This window comes from Chionomys nivalis, chromosome 12 (genome assembly GCF_950005125.1).
Source record: "Chionomys nivalis chromosome 12, mChiNiv1.1, whole genome shotgun sequence".
Classification (NCBI taxonomy): domain Eukaryota; kingdom Metazoa; phylum Chordata; class Mammalia; order Rodentia; family Cricetidae; genus Chionomys; species Chionomys nivalis.
In genome coordinates, this window is record NC_080097.1 from 52,756,178 (window position 1) to 52,772,520 (window position 16,343).

Here is a 16,343-nt window from a genome sequence, read left to right on the forward strand (position 1 = left end):
TCTCCCTTTTCCTTCTCATCTAGACTGGCACTAATGTGATACAGCCACTCACATTCAAGGTTTGTGCTCTGCCTTCAGTTAATACAAGGAATGCCAACAGACGCCCAAAGATGTGTCTCACCAGACACCCTGGATGTTACTTAATACAGTCAGGGTGACAATCATATCATACTGCGTCCTCCCTCCTCCTTGCTGCCCCTACAAAGAGAGTGTCCCAAGGATAGGAACTTTTCATTCTTTGTCCTCTTTTGTACCCATCTCCTAGTAATACATGGTAGTCATGTCAGGCGTTTGTGAAATGCATTAATTTAAAAACACTGAAATCTCTGTGGCCCCAGTGGACGTGGCTTGCCTGGTTAGTCAGCATTGCTGCAGACCAGGTCCAGGCTGGCAGTGCTCTCCTGGCAATCAACAGCACCTTCCGGCACTGTGGGGGCTAGCCAGCAGGGAAGAGGCATCCGTGCCTAGTTCCCAGTGTCAGCTTGATTTTCCTGTCCTGTAACCAAGGCATGTGGTACCTTCAGCAGTAGGTTTTGCTGCTGGTTCTGAGAGCCAATTGCCTGTATTGTTTTGGATGCTTCTGGGGTCACTCTGACCAACTCCTAGGAAGGCAGGCCACTCTTGGCACTGGGGTTTTCATTGAATAAACTATGGCTTCTGGGAGCAGCTTTTTTGTTTGCTTTTTGTTTTTGTTTGTTTGTTTTGGAGACAGGGTTTCTCTGTGTAACAGCCCAACTAACCTAGACCTAGCTCTTATTGATCATGCTGGCCTGAAACTCACAGAGACCTGCCTGCCCGTCTTCTGAGCACTGGAATTAAATACGTGTGCCACCACCACCCTGCTACTGGGAGCAGCTTTATCCACTGATAAAGGTACAGTTACCCTTATTCAATTTTTTTGTGTGTGTTTCCTCCTTTATGATTTGATTAACTTATCAAGAATCAGGTATGTGACTTTTTCATAACCATTAGTTTTGATTCTCCATCATCCCCGCTTTCTGCCCTAGCCTTTCCGTCTCCAGTATTCTCCTTTTCCCTTTCATCTGTCATTGTTCCACTACCCTCCCCACACTAAAGAATGGTTCCCCCTTCTCATGCGCCCCTTTCTTCTTTCCTGAGCTCCAGACACACACTCACTCCTACAGAAATACACACATATGTAATTGACTCAGGCACATTCCTAGCTAGCTCTTACATTTTAAATTAGTCATTTCTATTCATCTCTGTATCGCCACAAGGTTGTGGCCTACCGGTAAGGTTCTGGCATCTTTCTCCTTTGGCATATATATGGTGTCTGCTTTGACTCTGCCTTCTTTCTCCCAGCATTCAGTTTGGTTTTCCCACCTAGCTCTACTCTGCCCTGCCATAGGCCAAAGCAGCTTCTTTATTAACCAATGGTAATAAAACATATTCACGGCATACAAAGGGGAACCCCACATCACACATAGAAAAGAAGCTGGGGTCCAGAAAGGAGAAAGAACATGCACTGTTGTCTTACAAAGCCTAAGCTACTTTACTTACTGTATTTTCCAGTTTCATCATTTTCATCCATTCCTATGCTGCCTGTCTTTACTATTGTGTAGAGCAGCAATACCAAGGATATACAAGTATTTCTGTAGTAGGATATATAAAAAGAAAAGCATTCTGCCAACTGAACCACATCCCCAGAAACTTGTTCTGATTGAAGACACTAAAGACATGTGGAAGCCAAATTCAACATGTTATTCCAGACTGGACCCCTGCCTCCTTTCCTGAGACATGGTCTTATGTAGCTCAGGCTGGCCACAAATGTACTATGTTCTTCTGGCTTCCATCTCCTGAGTGCATGGGATCAGTATCTTATTCTTGAAAAAAGCATTACCAACTGTCTTTGCAACTTTGCTCTATGGGATGAGAAGGATGGCAAAGAAAGCCCCGAGACCCTGAGAGAAGAGGTAAAATCAGCCTTGATAACAACTGTGTCACCATATGGGGCATTTTGCTTTGTTTTGGTTTGATTTTTTTGTTGTTGTTGCTGAGTTTTATGTAGTCCAAACTGGCCTTGAGTTCAAAATCCACCTGTCTCTGTGTCAAGAGGGTTGTGACTGCAGGTTTCTACCACCATGCCTGGCTGTACAGGGCCCTGGCATATAGACAAAAACAAATGCTACAGAAGATTCCAGAATTACATAGAAGTGATGTATTGTGAACAAGAAGATAGTTAATTAAAAATCAGTTATTTTGGGAAAAAAAGTTTGGATCCATTCTTCTTTGTATATACAAACACAAATTCTATCTAGATCAACCAGATACTTGAAAATATTAAATACGTGAAGCAATGATACTCCTTTAGCAAGAAGCACACTAGAATGTAGTTGAGTTTCTAAATGTCATCCCCCTGGTTAAAAGGGTGAAGTCACAGTTGGTTACCCATTCACAATAGCCGGTCACTTCACTGGGTATCACAAAACTGTCACAGCCAGAATGTGAGCAGTCCCCAGCCAGTGTCACTGCTTCGGGAGTTTGTAGAACACTGTGGGTATAGAGTGTAGTAGGCAGACCTTGGGCAGTAGGAGCAAGGCTAACGGACTATAGTCGGCCCTGTTCCTGCCAGCTGAAGATGTCTCACTCATGAATTAGCTGCTTCACACTCCTGCCATAGCCACAAGGTGTGAATTCTGCCGTGCCTTCCCCACCGGAACTCACTGCATTTTCTCAAACCATGAAACAAAATAAGTCCTTACTCTCTCAAGTCGCTTCTTCGGGTATTTTATCAGAGCGGCAAGAAAAACGCGATGATTTTCCAACTTTGTCCTTTCGTTTGAGTGTGTGTGCCTATGTGCACACGCCATGTGTTTGTGGGTACATGGGAGAGCTAGACGAGGGAGTCAGAACCCCTGGAGCTGTTGTGAGTCATTCAACATGGGTTGCTGGAAACTGAACACATCTCCAGTCCTAACAATGCTAAATTCCAACACACATTCCTATCCAACGCTTACCACTCCCGAGTCCCAACATAAACCCATGGATGAGATGGGGACTTGAGAGCCTATCTCCTGAACCCCACTGCTGCTGTGCATGGGGACATTTCACTTTCCTAGAAACACCAGGTTTCCCGTTTTCATATCTCAAGCACACGATGTACAGTCTTTAACTGCTCTAGGCTGTAGGCTGTCTTTCTTCCAGACAGACTTCCTAAAGTTTAAGAGTTGCATACATACCTGAGTTGTGCTAACACTCAGACTTGTACATGGAAAAATAAAGACAATAATTAAGATTTGGCCAATAAAATGGGAAGTGATGTCCTTAAAAGTCATTGGGTGAGGGGATCTTACCTTTTTTTGCAATATGACACTGTCATCTACATATGTGGTGGGCTATGGTCATACCCACCCTGGAGATGAGGCCCACAGGCAGCAGAACATACCTAAATGGTTACGTGGGTAACTCAGAAACGCTGACAAGCAGAAAATTTTCATAAGAGAAGCTCCTCCCACATCCGTCTCATCAGATTAACAGTGACAGAGGGAAGGAGGGAGAGGGAGATCATGCCATCTCTTTTCTCATGGTTCCCCACATTGCTTCTCACCCAGAAACCTGCTTCCAAACCCTTCTAACAAAGCTGCCCATTTCTTGGCCCATGATTTCCTCTCTACACTGGCCTGCAAGCCCATCCCTGAGACAGTTCACCTCGAATGGGTCTACTTGGTGAACCCCGCCTTCCCCTGCAAGCAGGCAGTGGCACAGAACACACACCACCGAGGAAGGGACTTCCCACAACTGTCACCACTCTCTACTGGACTTGTCCACCGCTCACCTGGGTTAATTATTCAGAAAGCATTTTTGCATATGCAAGGGATTTATCAACAACCTTTGGAAAATGAAATGCTAAAAACTTCACTATGATGGTAAGGTAATACTGTATATGACTCTTTGTCCAAGTGAAGAAGACAATACTACAACTTGGTGCCACATGTCTTCTGTTTAGACTTGCTTGGATGTACATGATTTCAGAGCTGGCCATTTGCAATTGAATAACCATTTCCCGGGCTCACTCCTGAGGCAGACTGAGTCTCCCTCTCTCAGCAATCATTAGTTTCCTGGAGCTCTGTGTCAGTGTGATCCTGTGAGATGTTCCCCATCCACGCTGCCAGGCCAGCTGTGCTGTCAGGGTTCAGGTCTTGTTTAGGCAGCCACATCGTTATGGTACGATAGGTGTAGTTTGTGCCATTTCTAAGTACCACACTCTCAGAGCTGACGGCCTGGTCCCCTGGCTCTTCCAACTCTTACACTCTTTCTGTGCACCCCATTTCTGCTTTGTTCCTTAGGCCTGACATCTGGGGCTGTGCTGCAGCTGTGTTGATGGGGACTGGGCACCCCATGGTCAGTTGTGGATTTCTGTTATGGCCTCCCTCTGCTACACAGAGAAGTTTCCTTCATGAGGAATGAGAGAGAAACTGATCTGCGGGCAAAAGACAAGCACTCAGCACACAGCCAGGAATCACGCTGGTTTAGTAACGTGACAGTACTGGGCTCTCCTCTAAGACCCTCACTTGCTTTTTCCCAAAAGAAAAACATTCAAAGTAAAACATGAACATTTAATTGCCTTTAAATAATACATGAAATAATTTACATGCTATACATCCCAAAACACAATGAACATAAATCCAATTTTATAAGACATCCACACAGCCTTTTGCCAACATATGCCCTGTACGTCACCCAGGATGTTATCTGTGTGTGAGCACGCAAACACATGTGTGTATGTGAAGCTGGAGATTAGCATAATGAACCAAAATGATGAGTACAGGAAGTCTGCCATAGAGGAGTCTAAAACCACAACCTGATAGAACCAAGGCACAAAAGCTTCCTGTTGTGGCCACAGAGATTAAGTTTCCTTCCCCAATGTCTAAACACCATTGATTATATGTTATATTTTTATAGTACATTTCTGTTACTTTTTAAAATGCAGTGTTTTTATTACATAGGTTTTACGGAAGTGAATTGTAAAAATAAACAGGACTAGAGAAAAATCACATACAATAAAGCTTTCTTCTTTTTCAAAAACAGATACATATGTTCAAAACTAATACAAGAAATATTACAGATACAGGTGTAATCAGGAGATATGTATGATAACTTATGTAGACTTCTTAGTGCTCTTGAACCTCATGTCTTCCATGGTATTAGACTCTGTTTTAAAGCCAGCTGCTAATACTGTCAATTGGAGGTGATTTTTGGAAAAGATGTGTACACCCTAGTGCACAGAATAAACAATGACTGTAACAAAGAAAACAAACCCTTCCCAGAGCTAAAGCTGCTTTTGTTGGACATTAACTGGCTCCCCTCAGTGCTCCCTTTCTGTTCCGTCGATATTTTAAAAGAAAGGAAACATATTCCACATAAAAATGATTGCTTCAAAATTCACATAACCAAGCAAAGTCCCCCACTACCAGTCCGCCCCTTTTTACTTCACCTGAAAGTTTGTAGGCAGGTACACGCCAGGGAAATGTTCTAGGAGATCAGGCAGTTCAAAATGTAGTTAGTACTCAGAACACGGTAGAGCTTTGCCACTTTAAACGTACAGTTATCAAAGGATTAAAGCCAACCACGAAGCAAGAATTAAGAGAATGCAGTAATCCGAAAGTAAATGCCAAATGTGCTTATACTAGTCTAAGGAATCAGTCCTCTAAGCTGTAAATAATGAACTGTCAGCTGCAGCTAGAACCAATGACAACCAGAACAAAGCCCTCGGAGGCCTTAGCGCTGAACATGGGTGGGCTTGGTCAATTGCAAACTACCAGAGTCTAGGCTCTCTAAGCAGGAGTGCGCCACAGCGTGCGACCATCAGGGAATGAGAGTGCAGTTCTTTTCATGAAGTAAGGCTGGCTAAGGAGAAATCAGACATCTTGTCCGTGGTTGTAACACCAAAAGAAAAAGCTGAGAATTTACTTTAAGGCTGTCTCAGAAGTACTTCTCATGGCACTTCGATGTTAAAATGTCACTACGTGGCAAAATACACAAACAGTCACACATCTCCAGCCCTGAAAGCACATGCTGCGTCAATCATTCAGGGGTCACACTGTCAGGCCTGTTTTCTCAGAGGTAAATTACACTTAAGGAAAGCTGCTCGAGCTTGGTTGTAATTAACATCTGAATCAACAGCCTGTCGCTCACTGGTGTACCGTGTAAACCTTTTTCAGTAAGTGCACCCAGTACCACCCACTTCCCACAGAAATGACTATCGCTCTTGCTACAAATGGCACTTAGCTGACTTCTTCTTCTCAAGAGCAGTCATGAACCCTTTCTCAACTATTCACCTGCTGTTAAGCCCAAAGTCATTAGAGAAATCCCCCTGCCACGTGTACAGAGCACATTTCTTACACGACAGTCAGTCCAGGCAACACTGAAGGGTCTAACAAGTCATTCTTGCCACACCATACTCCAAGCTGACCACAGCAGGCTCCGACTTGGAGAACTCCTCGGGGTAGTCGCAGTACCGATTATCCGCTGGGCTGCTGCCCTCTATGGCGCGAAGCGTGTCGTTCACTGGGAGCAGACTCTGCTCTTTCAGACACAGGGAGGTTTTGAGGGCAGGCGATTCAGGGTGAACGCCAAGCAGCAAGTCCTTCGTTAGGATGCCATTTTTGCACTGTGTAATTTTCTAAGACAGAACATGGAGAAAACATTAGTAACTACAGATACTAGGTGATCAGTCTAGGTTAAATGAAGAAAATCTGCTTTTGCAAATGTTCCCCTTGTACATGAGACACAATTATAAACTCAGCAACTAAAAATCCCAATAGTTTAAAATGTATCAAAGAAAATTTATCAAAGAAAACTTCATTAACTTTTTACATTTGTCAATTGAGTCAAGCAGATTTGGCTGGAAAGATCGTTAGGTTTTCACATGCCAGAGCACACATATACTTAAGTTTAACAAGCAATCATATTATAAGGACTCGGATGTAGAGGACATGCTCAACCTGAAGTCATTATAACAGAACAATGATCACACATTATTCAGCTAAGGGTTCTGCTGATCATGACAAGATTCCTGGAGGGTCTCTCTCACTAAGGGCCGCAAAGTGACCTTTGGGAGGTCACACAATCTTTTTACATTTTTTTCTTTCTTTTTTTAAGCATAAGATTTAAAGTCCCCTTTGGCAGGGCATCACACTCTCCAAATCAACTATCTCCAGACCACTGTGTCATGCTGTCTGTCTTGTCCCTCCTTGCCTTAACACTAACATGTCCCTACAGCTGCCTCAGTGGCAGACAGGACAGTCCCCTAAACAGAAACAACTGTCGAGCATTTAAACATATATATGTGTATATGTATACAGATACATACAGACAGACATATTTGTTCATTTAGTTAATATATGATGGCAGAGAAATGATTATAGGAAAATCTTATCATGGAGACAGATTTAATACACACATAACAGAGCATAAAGATAACAACAGCAAGGTAGAAAGGAGAATAGGCCGAACAAAGCTATTTTCATTAAACTGAGCAGAGAATTAGTGCCTTGTATAATAAGGAACCCTGAAAAATCATAACGAAAAAAGGCAAACAGGCCAAGAGAAAGTGAGACAATTTGGAAGTTTATTCTCAACAGAAGGAAGTAAATGTCCAATCAACTTTCTTCATCTGCAATTGGGGAAACCCAAAATGGAAGACACCTTCATGCAGTACATTAAACAAATGTTTTATTAGACAACCCAAAATACTTACAGCTTCTAGGTCTTTAATGTCTTCCTCTAACTGCTTGTTTTGCTCATTCATATTCATAATTATATTCAATACAGACTGTCGAGGATGGAGCGTCCGATCAAACTGGTGGTACATGTTTCTCCAAAACCTTTAAGACAAAGAAGTTTTTACCAAACACCATTGGATAGAATAGTGAGCTCTGAGGCTCTCAGCACAGCCGAGTGGGAACAGCTCACACGGCCTGTTCTGAGCTCTATAAACAACTGAAAGTAACTCACACACAGTAATGATGCTCAGTCTGATTAGGACATGCTGTACCCAGGTTCTAAAATAACACACTGTTTATAAACATACACTGTTTGTTCATTAAAATCAAGAGAACAATGTAAAAGCATCGGAATGCTGTCTTCATTTGGTCATTCAACAATCACATTGCACCCCATAAATATGTTTAATTAATGTAATAGTTTTCGGGGCTGGAGAGATGGCTCAGTGGTGAAAAGCACTGGCTGTTCTTCCAGAGGCCCTGGGTTAAGTTCCCAGCACCCACACAGAAGCGCACGACTGTCTGTAATTCCAGTTACAGGGAGTCTGACGCCCTCTTCTGGCTTCCATAGGCTACACACACACACAGAGTGTACAGATACCCACACAGGCAAAATACTCATGCAAATAATAATAATAAAATAAATACTTTTTAAAGTCCCTAAAATTTGTTTTAGAAAATCACATATAAATGCTTCAAAGGTGCCAACTTACTTAAAATTGAAAGAAACCGTATTTGGCTCCAAGACTGTCAGTCTCTCAGATTTGGAACTGTAGAGAGGATTTAAGTACTTCTGTCTGTCATCCAAAAGAAAGGGCCACAGGGAGTACGTCTTCTCCTTCAACCTTCGAGAACAAGGACAACACGGAAGTCTCACCCAGGTGCACAGCATGCCGTGAACTCTACAGACGAGGCCGTCACTTCCAGTGACTTCCAGCTGTAGACTAATCGCTCCTGTCTGAGCTCTCCTTTCCCCAGGTTTTCTTTCTCATTTGTGACTACGTGTGACAGATGTGTCCTGAGCACAACACAGGTCAAGCACTGTTTCTCACCCATGTCCACTCGGGGATTCTTCTCACGTACCAGGAATGCCCGGCCCCACCACAGGGCACTGATGCAGCTGCTCCCCCTTGTTCTCACAACCCCATACTGGGCCATGAGAGCTATTACACGGGACAGAAACACATTTTTGGGGAAGAATTTGAAATGCCAGTTACATGCTTGTCTAAAGCACACAGACAGCTGGCTGCAGAGGAGGCATCTACACAGCAGGTGAGCCTTACAGATGCTACAGGCATGTACCAGTGCCATATGCCCTAAGATGTATGTTATAAGAACAACTACTAAGAAATATCCATTGTTATTTTCCTCTTCTCATTGTTTGAGGATGTTTGGTACCAATTGAGAAGGTTTTCCTAAAATAGATTTTTGTGCCCCAAGAAAAGTCAGCTGGCTAATACGCAAAGCTAATTGCACAATGCACTCATCTCTTACTCCCTGCACACCTTTAGAATTTCCCATGTCTCCTCGGTTCTGCTGTCAGCTCTCCTGGAAGTGTGGGCATGTGGCTGTTTCCACCTACAACCAGGGCCAGCCCCTCTCTATGTCACTTGAGAGATCTAGATTCACTGTTACTGTAATAAATCTAAACTCCAAATCCAAACCCAAAACACAATCTCATTAGGAAAGATCACACAGGTAAGCAGTGAGATTTACTGAGCTGGCTACATATCCTACATGCACTCTTTTGAATACTATTATACTTCAAAATATATTTCAAAATGTATTTTTCCTATTACCTGGGAAGACATTAGTAGGGTACTTTAACTTCAAAACTACAGATGATAAACTCTGAAGTAAATTCAGGCCTGTCTGAAACTGTGGAGGCCTTTCATTCTGCAGCCATGACTAGGGTGGGCTGACTTGGGGTGTGCAGGAGGAAAAGGCCCATTTTATCACCCACTTACTTGAGTTCCTCTCTTTCCTTCTGACAGTTCCCAATGAAGTTCCCGAACTGGCATGAATGAACATGCTCGTGGATCTGAAGGAGAAATGCTTCGTTGAACTCAAAGGCTTGTGGGAACTGCTCAGTCAGATGCCACACACACTCCAAGAACTGAGTAAACACCGGGGAGACTTCCTTCGGGTCACCGTCCAAATGGCCACACCTAGCCCCCGCAGAGAGCACATGCTTTTAAAAATGCCTCTGAAAGACGTTCACTACTTAGGTATTGCCAATGTAAACACACAACACTAATATATACATTACACATAATACAGACATATAAAAACACTTGTAACCATCATTTTAGTGCACATCTGTAACCACTGCAGGAGGACCAGAAGTACAAGGACAGCATTGCTACAAGACTGTCTTTGTCTCAGAAAAAGCTCAATGGCCATGAGAACTAACAGAGACATTACATCTGGCTCCATTCAATTCATAGCTACAGTTCTCGTACCACAGAGATGCGAAATTCCCAAGAAAAGGAACACAATGGTACGATTTTGCAAAGATATAATTGCTACTCACCTCTCTGAAAATTTATGCCCAAACGATATCCAGTCTTTTTCTATTAAAACCTAATGAGAGAAAGCAAAAGCAACTATATATATATAAAACTATTTTCAATGTAAAAAAATGTTGTGACAATTCTGCTAAGAACAGAAATAAAAAGATAAAATACTACAGGTAAAAACATGGCCAGACCCTAGACTGGAGTAAGGGATACAGGAGAGTGAAGATCCACACGAAATGGGCTCAGGACAGACTATTCCTGTTGTATTTAAGAGCACACCTGGTAGGGCAGAATGACATTTTTGTACCTATAAAAATGACACCAAAAAGGCTAGGAAAAGCCATGTATGACCCAGCACTCAGAGGCTCAGGCAGGAGAATAGAGAATTCAAGACCATCCGGGGCTTTATAGGGAAACCCTGACCTCAAATAGGAGAGGGCTGGGAGAGGGGAACTAGGAGAATGTAAACTAAAGCTCTAATAATGGCCAACTCTGAGTAGTACAGGAGGGTGGGTGTTTTAAGCCATTTGGCTTATTTGCACATTGTTTACATAAAACATGTAAGAAAATGAAGAGCAAGACTCCGTCTCTTGGAAAACAAACCAAAGTCAATAAAAGTGACAGCTTTTACTCAGATCCCAGAGCTGATGTCCATATCTGGTTGAACTACACACTTGAGTCTTTATGTCATGGATTCTCTACTGAATAATCCCACCAAAATAAAAGCTTTTCCTTTCCTTTCTTTCTTTTTTGAACCAGCTTCTCAATATAAAACCTAGGTTGGCCTGAATGCTCTATCCTCCTGTCTGAGCTTCCCAAGTGCAGGAACTGAAGATATGCACCACCACAGCCAGTGAGGGAACACGTCTCTAGTGTGTCCAGTCAGATCTGAAGCAACTTCTTACACTCTTACCACACAGCCGCCAAGCACACTCTTGTCAAGAGGCTCATCTTTTGTGGCATTGCCAGTGCTGTCTTAAATCCATTTAACTGTTCATGGATGCAGCTTCTCAAGCACATTCCCAGCTCTATCAGGGATGGCTTTGTCACCTCCACCCTGTGACCACGGGTGGGAATATGGATATCACCCTGGGCCTCCACCATCCTATGCATCCTAACTTAGTATCCTCTCAAGCCTGCTGCTCTCCTTAGCTCAGGGAAGAGCAGGGACCAGCAGATGCTGACTCAGCAGCCTGGAAACTTAGGCGAGGACTCCGTTCCTCCACTCTCATTAATCCATGGCTGCACTGGTCCTCCTTTGCCATGTCCCCTGAGCCCGTCACCTCTGTCTACTTGTATGTGCTCTGCTGCCTTACTTTCAATTCTCCCTCTTCAGTGGGCCTAATAGCTGCTATCCCGGACCCCCAGCCTCCATCCCACTCCCTTCTGACTTCAAGATGCCAAGGTAACTTTTTACAGAGCATCTATCTCTCATCAAGCAACTGTAGCTTTTTTGTATTACTTAATAGCTCTCAGTGCCCAGGGGGAAGTACACATCCCAGCATCCTCTTCCTCAGACTCCCACCCTACAATTCCTGGGTACCAGGCTTACTCTCACACTCCCTCACGCATACCTATATCTCCTAAAAGGGCTCTGCTGTGCTCCTGGTCATTTCTTACACAGCTTCATCCAATTGCCCGGCAATGAGCTAAGAATAACACTTGTCACTTATATTCACAAAGTAAGCTTAATTGTATTGTTATTAGCACCATTTCCATGTAGTTTCCCAGTTCCAGTTAGCTTGTTATTTCCATTTGATTCAGTATGATAGTTGAGCCAAATAACAGTGTTGACCCTTGTCACAGGACACTATTTAATAATTAGAAGCTTAAAAACTTCTCTAATGTCCTGTCACATACTCACCATGTATTTCTATGTAAATTTTTGTTTTGGCTTTAGACAAGGTTTCAGGTAGCTCAGGCTGGTCGCACACTGATAACATAGTAAAGGATGACCGTGAACTGACACCTGTCTTCACCTCCCAAATGCTATGCTTGCAGGCCTAGCTTAATACAGCTGGCTTAAATGTAAAATTTGAAAGTAAATCTAATCAAATACATAACAGAAGATAAAATCCTGACTTGAAGAAAACTGTTCAACTAGAAATTTGGTTTCACAGAAAAAAATGACACCGTGGTGTTTCCCTTATCATCATGGTGATGTAAATGAACATGTGGGGGAAAACATCAACAGTTTTGCTGGTAACAATTTAGGATGGTGGCTGTGGTGGGGAGACGGGGACGATGCATACCAACCCTAGAACTCAAGTGTTTTGCCAAAAAAATGTGGCACAAATGGAGATCAGTCTAAGCGCAGGTCCTCTGCCGTAGAAGCGCCGACACCAAGGGCCCCAGGATCTTTAACCAGAGCTGTCCTATGCAGGGTCAAATGCCCAGCAGCATCTCCCAGCTGTACGACCTTAGTATAAAACTGTCTTTAATACTGCCAAGCATCCCCTGGGCAGATGGTAAGTCCTTACCATGAATCCTTCCATCGTCCTGTAGTAAGGCTCCAACAAAAGCGAACCCAGGGAACAAACTTGGGAAGTCCGATCCCAGCCATCCGAACAATGCACCAGCACGCTTGCATTTTCAACCACTATTGCCTGAGAGGAAACGACACGTTCAGAGTCCTGTAAAACACCCTTCACACAAATCAGCAAGGCTTGGACTGAAACACACACCAGAAGGTATACATTATAAAGAAGAGCTGGCCCTGCACTGACACTGTGGCCACAGCAATTAAAACAACAAAAAGCAAACAAACAAAATGTTGTTTCTAAGTACTTGGGGATTGTAAACCTCTGTATTAGGTACCACTTCAAACTGAAGTGAACTCCATTAAAGAGGTGAAGAAGAGCAAGCAGAGGTTGTTTGAGAAGAACAAACCCCTGTACCAAGGCTAAGTCCATTCCTTCCCAAACATGACAAACCCCAAACCAATGCAAGACAGTTACCTTGGCTAAGAAGATTGCAGCATCCAAAACAGCCTTGATATGGCGAAGCCATCCCGAGCTCTCCAAACCAGAGTAGAAATCGTTGACAGACAGCCCCTTGTTGCCATTCACTATGAAATAGGGAGGAAGGTTTTCGATTAGGATGGGGCTAGAGCTCCCATTCATCCTTTCGGGACATCTCAAGGGAGTGAATTGAAGAGAATGCAAATAACTGAGAAGTGCTTTAGAGGCTGAATAACACTTGGGGGACACTGTTCAGTCCTTAGGTGGAAAAGCAATGTTCAATCACCTTAAAAATCGTAGTGCAAATGTTTAAATTTTTTTTAATTACATCATAACTAAGATGTGCTGAATATTCAATGATTTCTAACAACAGTGATTTGAAAAACCATTAGAACTGTGCAGATAGAGCAGCTACCACCCACAATGGGGCCACTGAGCACCTGAAATGTGGCTAGGCCAAAGTGAGCAATAAGTATAAAAACATCACTGCTATCTAGGACTCGATGACAAGGAAAGATGGTGCTGGCTGTGGCTGTGCAGACCTGGAATCCCAACACCTGAGACACTTAAGCAAGAGGACCAGGACTTCAAGGCAAGCCTTGGCTACAGAGTGAGTTCACAGAAACCATGAATCGAATAAAACCCTTCTCAAAAAGATATGAGCAAGCAACTGAGTGAGAAAGAGAGAGAGGGAGGGAGAAGGGGGAGATAGAGAAAGAGAAGGGGAGGAAAGGAAGAAGGAGGGGATGGGAGAGGACTAGTCTACCAGTTTCTATACTGACTACATACTAAAATAATACTTTTACCTCTTACGTATATTATCAGCATCAATCCCATGTTCTCTTTACTTTAGGAGTGTGGCTGACAGAGAATTCAAAGCCCTATGTGACCACTACTGTATTTCTATCTCACAAAGTTTTCTAAAAGGTGTACAACAATCATACCTTCTAGTAATTTCTGAAGACTGGATCTCATGACATGAATATTTTCTATTCCAACAAACTGAAATCTAATATTAGAATAGTTGTCTTCATTTTCATAACCTTTTCCGGCTGCTCTGTTAGCCATTGCATTCAGCTAAAATTCAAAATTTTAGAAATTTACAATCAAATTATTTTTATCTTTAGTTTACCAAAAACACTAAATCACACATTTTAGGCAGGAGAGCATTTAAAGAAACTCATCAAAATTGAGTTAGCTACTACTTTTTAACAAACAAAACTGCCATATCCCAAGCAGTGATGAAGGGCAGTGTGTGGGGAAATGTGGCTGCCACACAGAAAAGTCTAGTCCAGCAGACTCGCCAATTCAGTAGAGAATTCATCTACATTCTCATCAGCTTTCCATGTTTCCATAACAACTCAGAATTGGAACGAAAGGAATAGTTCCTGGAGAGCTTGGATTGCAGAACCAGACTGTGAGCTCAAAGCACAGGTGCCCTGAGAGCCAGATGTGGACTATGGCGCCATGCCATGAAGCTTGTGCATGGAGAATCATCGCTGTGCTCCAGCTGTGTTGTGTGCAGCATCACCCACAGTCTGGCAAAGCTCCGAGAATCGTGCCTCTCATAAACTGGTCTCTAGAGGAAAACCAGACTGGTGACTCATCGGAGACCCTTAGGATTCGGCTTGCTGGCTTCTGTTGTACAATATGTTACTATAATTAGCATTCTTCTCATAGGAGTATGAAGAAATAAAATGATCTAAACTGGCTGAAACTAATTTTTCATTAAGTGAATAGGCTTTGGGTTGGTAACAAGTACAGGGCAATTGGACCCACTGACTCATGAGTTACCAGCATCTATGGCTGAAGTAAAATTTAAAATGTTTCCACATCACCACTACTTAATTTTAATGTAGAAAAGCAAGTGAAAAAAATGAGTATTTTCTGTATCAAAGACAATTAGATAAATAAAAACTATTAGGTCTTAAGCTGCAAATCACAGTAGGACTTCATCTTCAAAATGTACATATTAGAGTCATCTTTATATCTAACATCGCCTAAATTTTGGTTCATTAGATTATAAGTCTCTAGTAACAAGGGAACACAGTTTTTCTTATGAGACATTACCAGCTCTTGAGCCCTCAGAAAGTCTTTTATATTTAACAAAAGATTATCAATACCAACTTCTAATTGTTAATACTTTCTAATTTACTCGCGCTATCCTCATCGTCCCTAGTCCCACGGTCTTGGGTGAGGCTGCACAGCGTGAGTGAGCATCACTGGGAAACACCGTGTCCCTTCACAGTCTGCCTAAAATCGCGCGAGGTCTACAGTGCTCACTCGCTTTCTCTCATCGCTTTCTCTTATTTTCTCATCATTCCAGATCTTTGAAGAGATCCTCACTATAATTCTGCCAATGTCCTTTTGTGTATCCCACCAGCTCTGCATGCGATGCTATAACAGAAATCAGAATAAAGTTAGCTGTCACTGCTGAAGACTATAATCACTCTAATTTCACGGTCCTATGAGAATCAGCTCTCTACTGTGCATAGGAGTACAGACTCAGATTCGTTCTCAATAATAAAAATTTAGCCTCATACCACAGATGCCAGGAGAGCAGCAATTTCCTGTTCATTACAGTTCGCTAGTTCAGTGTTTCCTACATTAGATAATTGTTTCCTCGAGTTTTTAATCTTTCAAATTATGGCCAAATTATTTTAATACTAAGTGTTTTGTCAATGGACAGTTCTAGTAACAAAGAGAGTAATCAGCTGGGGTCTATAACCCCGGCATTTGGGAGTAGAGGCAGAATGACCACAATCCTTAGCTACACAGTACAAATGTAAGTGAGACCTTGTGAAAAAAAAAAAACTAAAACAACAACAACAACAACCAAAAATAAAGAAAGAAAGAAAAAGAAAAAAAGAAGAAGAAAACTAGGGGAGAGTAGTATGCAGTATTAAGATAAGACTTAATACATCTTCAAGAGCTCCATATGTGGCGGGGCGTGGTAGTACACACCTTTCACACAGCTTTAATCCCAGCACTTGGGAGGCAGAGACAGGAAGATCTCTGTGAGTTAGGTCAGCCTGGTCTACAGAGCGAGTTCTAGGACAGTCAGAGCTACATAGCGATAGCTTGTCATGAAAAAACAAAAGCAGAAACAAAACAGAATT

The 16,343-nt window shown here is 42.7% G+C and overlaps 1 protein-coding gene across 2 annotated transcripts in view; it reads right to left on the minus strand.

Moving 5' to 3' along the window:
• Positions 1-4,572: 4,572 nt before the first annotated feature.
• Mtmr6 (myotubularin related protein 6) overlaps positions 4,573-16,343 on the minus strand; it is a 39,583-nt gene continuing 27,812 nt past the window's right edge. Inside the window, exons 7-15 of one of the 2 annotated variants that reach the window (XM_057786317.1) lie at positions 15,508-15,621; positions 14,169-14,301; positions 13,222-13,331; positions 12,745-12,870; positions 10,279-10,328; positions 9,713-9,913; positions 8,459-8,590; positions 7,721-7,847; positions 4,573-6,643 (exon numbers count right to left, since the gene is read on the minus strand). In XM_057786317.1, coding sequence (XP_057642300.1) covers positions 6,395-6,643; positions 7,721-7,847; positions 8,459-8,590; positions 9,713-9,913; positions 10,279-10,328; positions 12,745-12,870; positions 13,222-13,331; positions 14,169-14,301; positions 15,508-15,621 — 1,242 coding nt within the window. In that variant the 3' untranslated portion in view covers positions 4,573-6,394. The remainder of the gene's footprint in view (positions 6,644-7,720; positions 7,848-8,458; positions 8,591-9,712; positions 9,914-10,278; positions 10,329-12,744; positions 12,871-13,221; positions 13,332-14,168; positions 14,302-15,507; positions 15,622-16,343) is intronic. The other variant, XM_057786316.1, reaches the window with a different exon arrangement.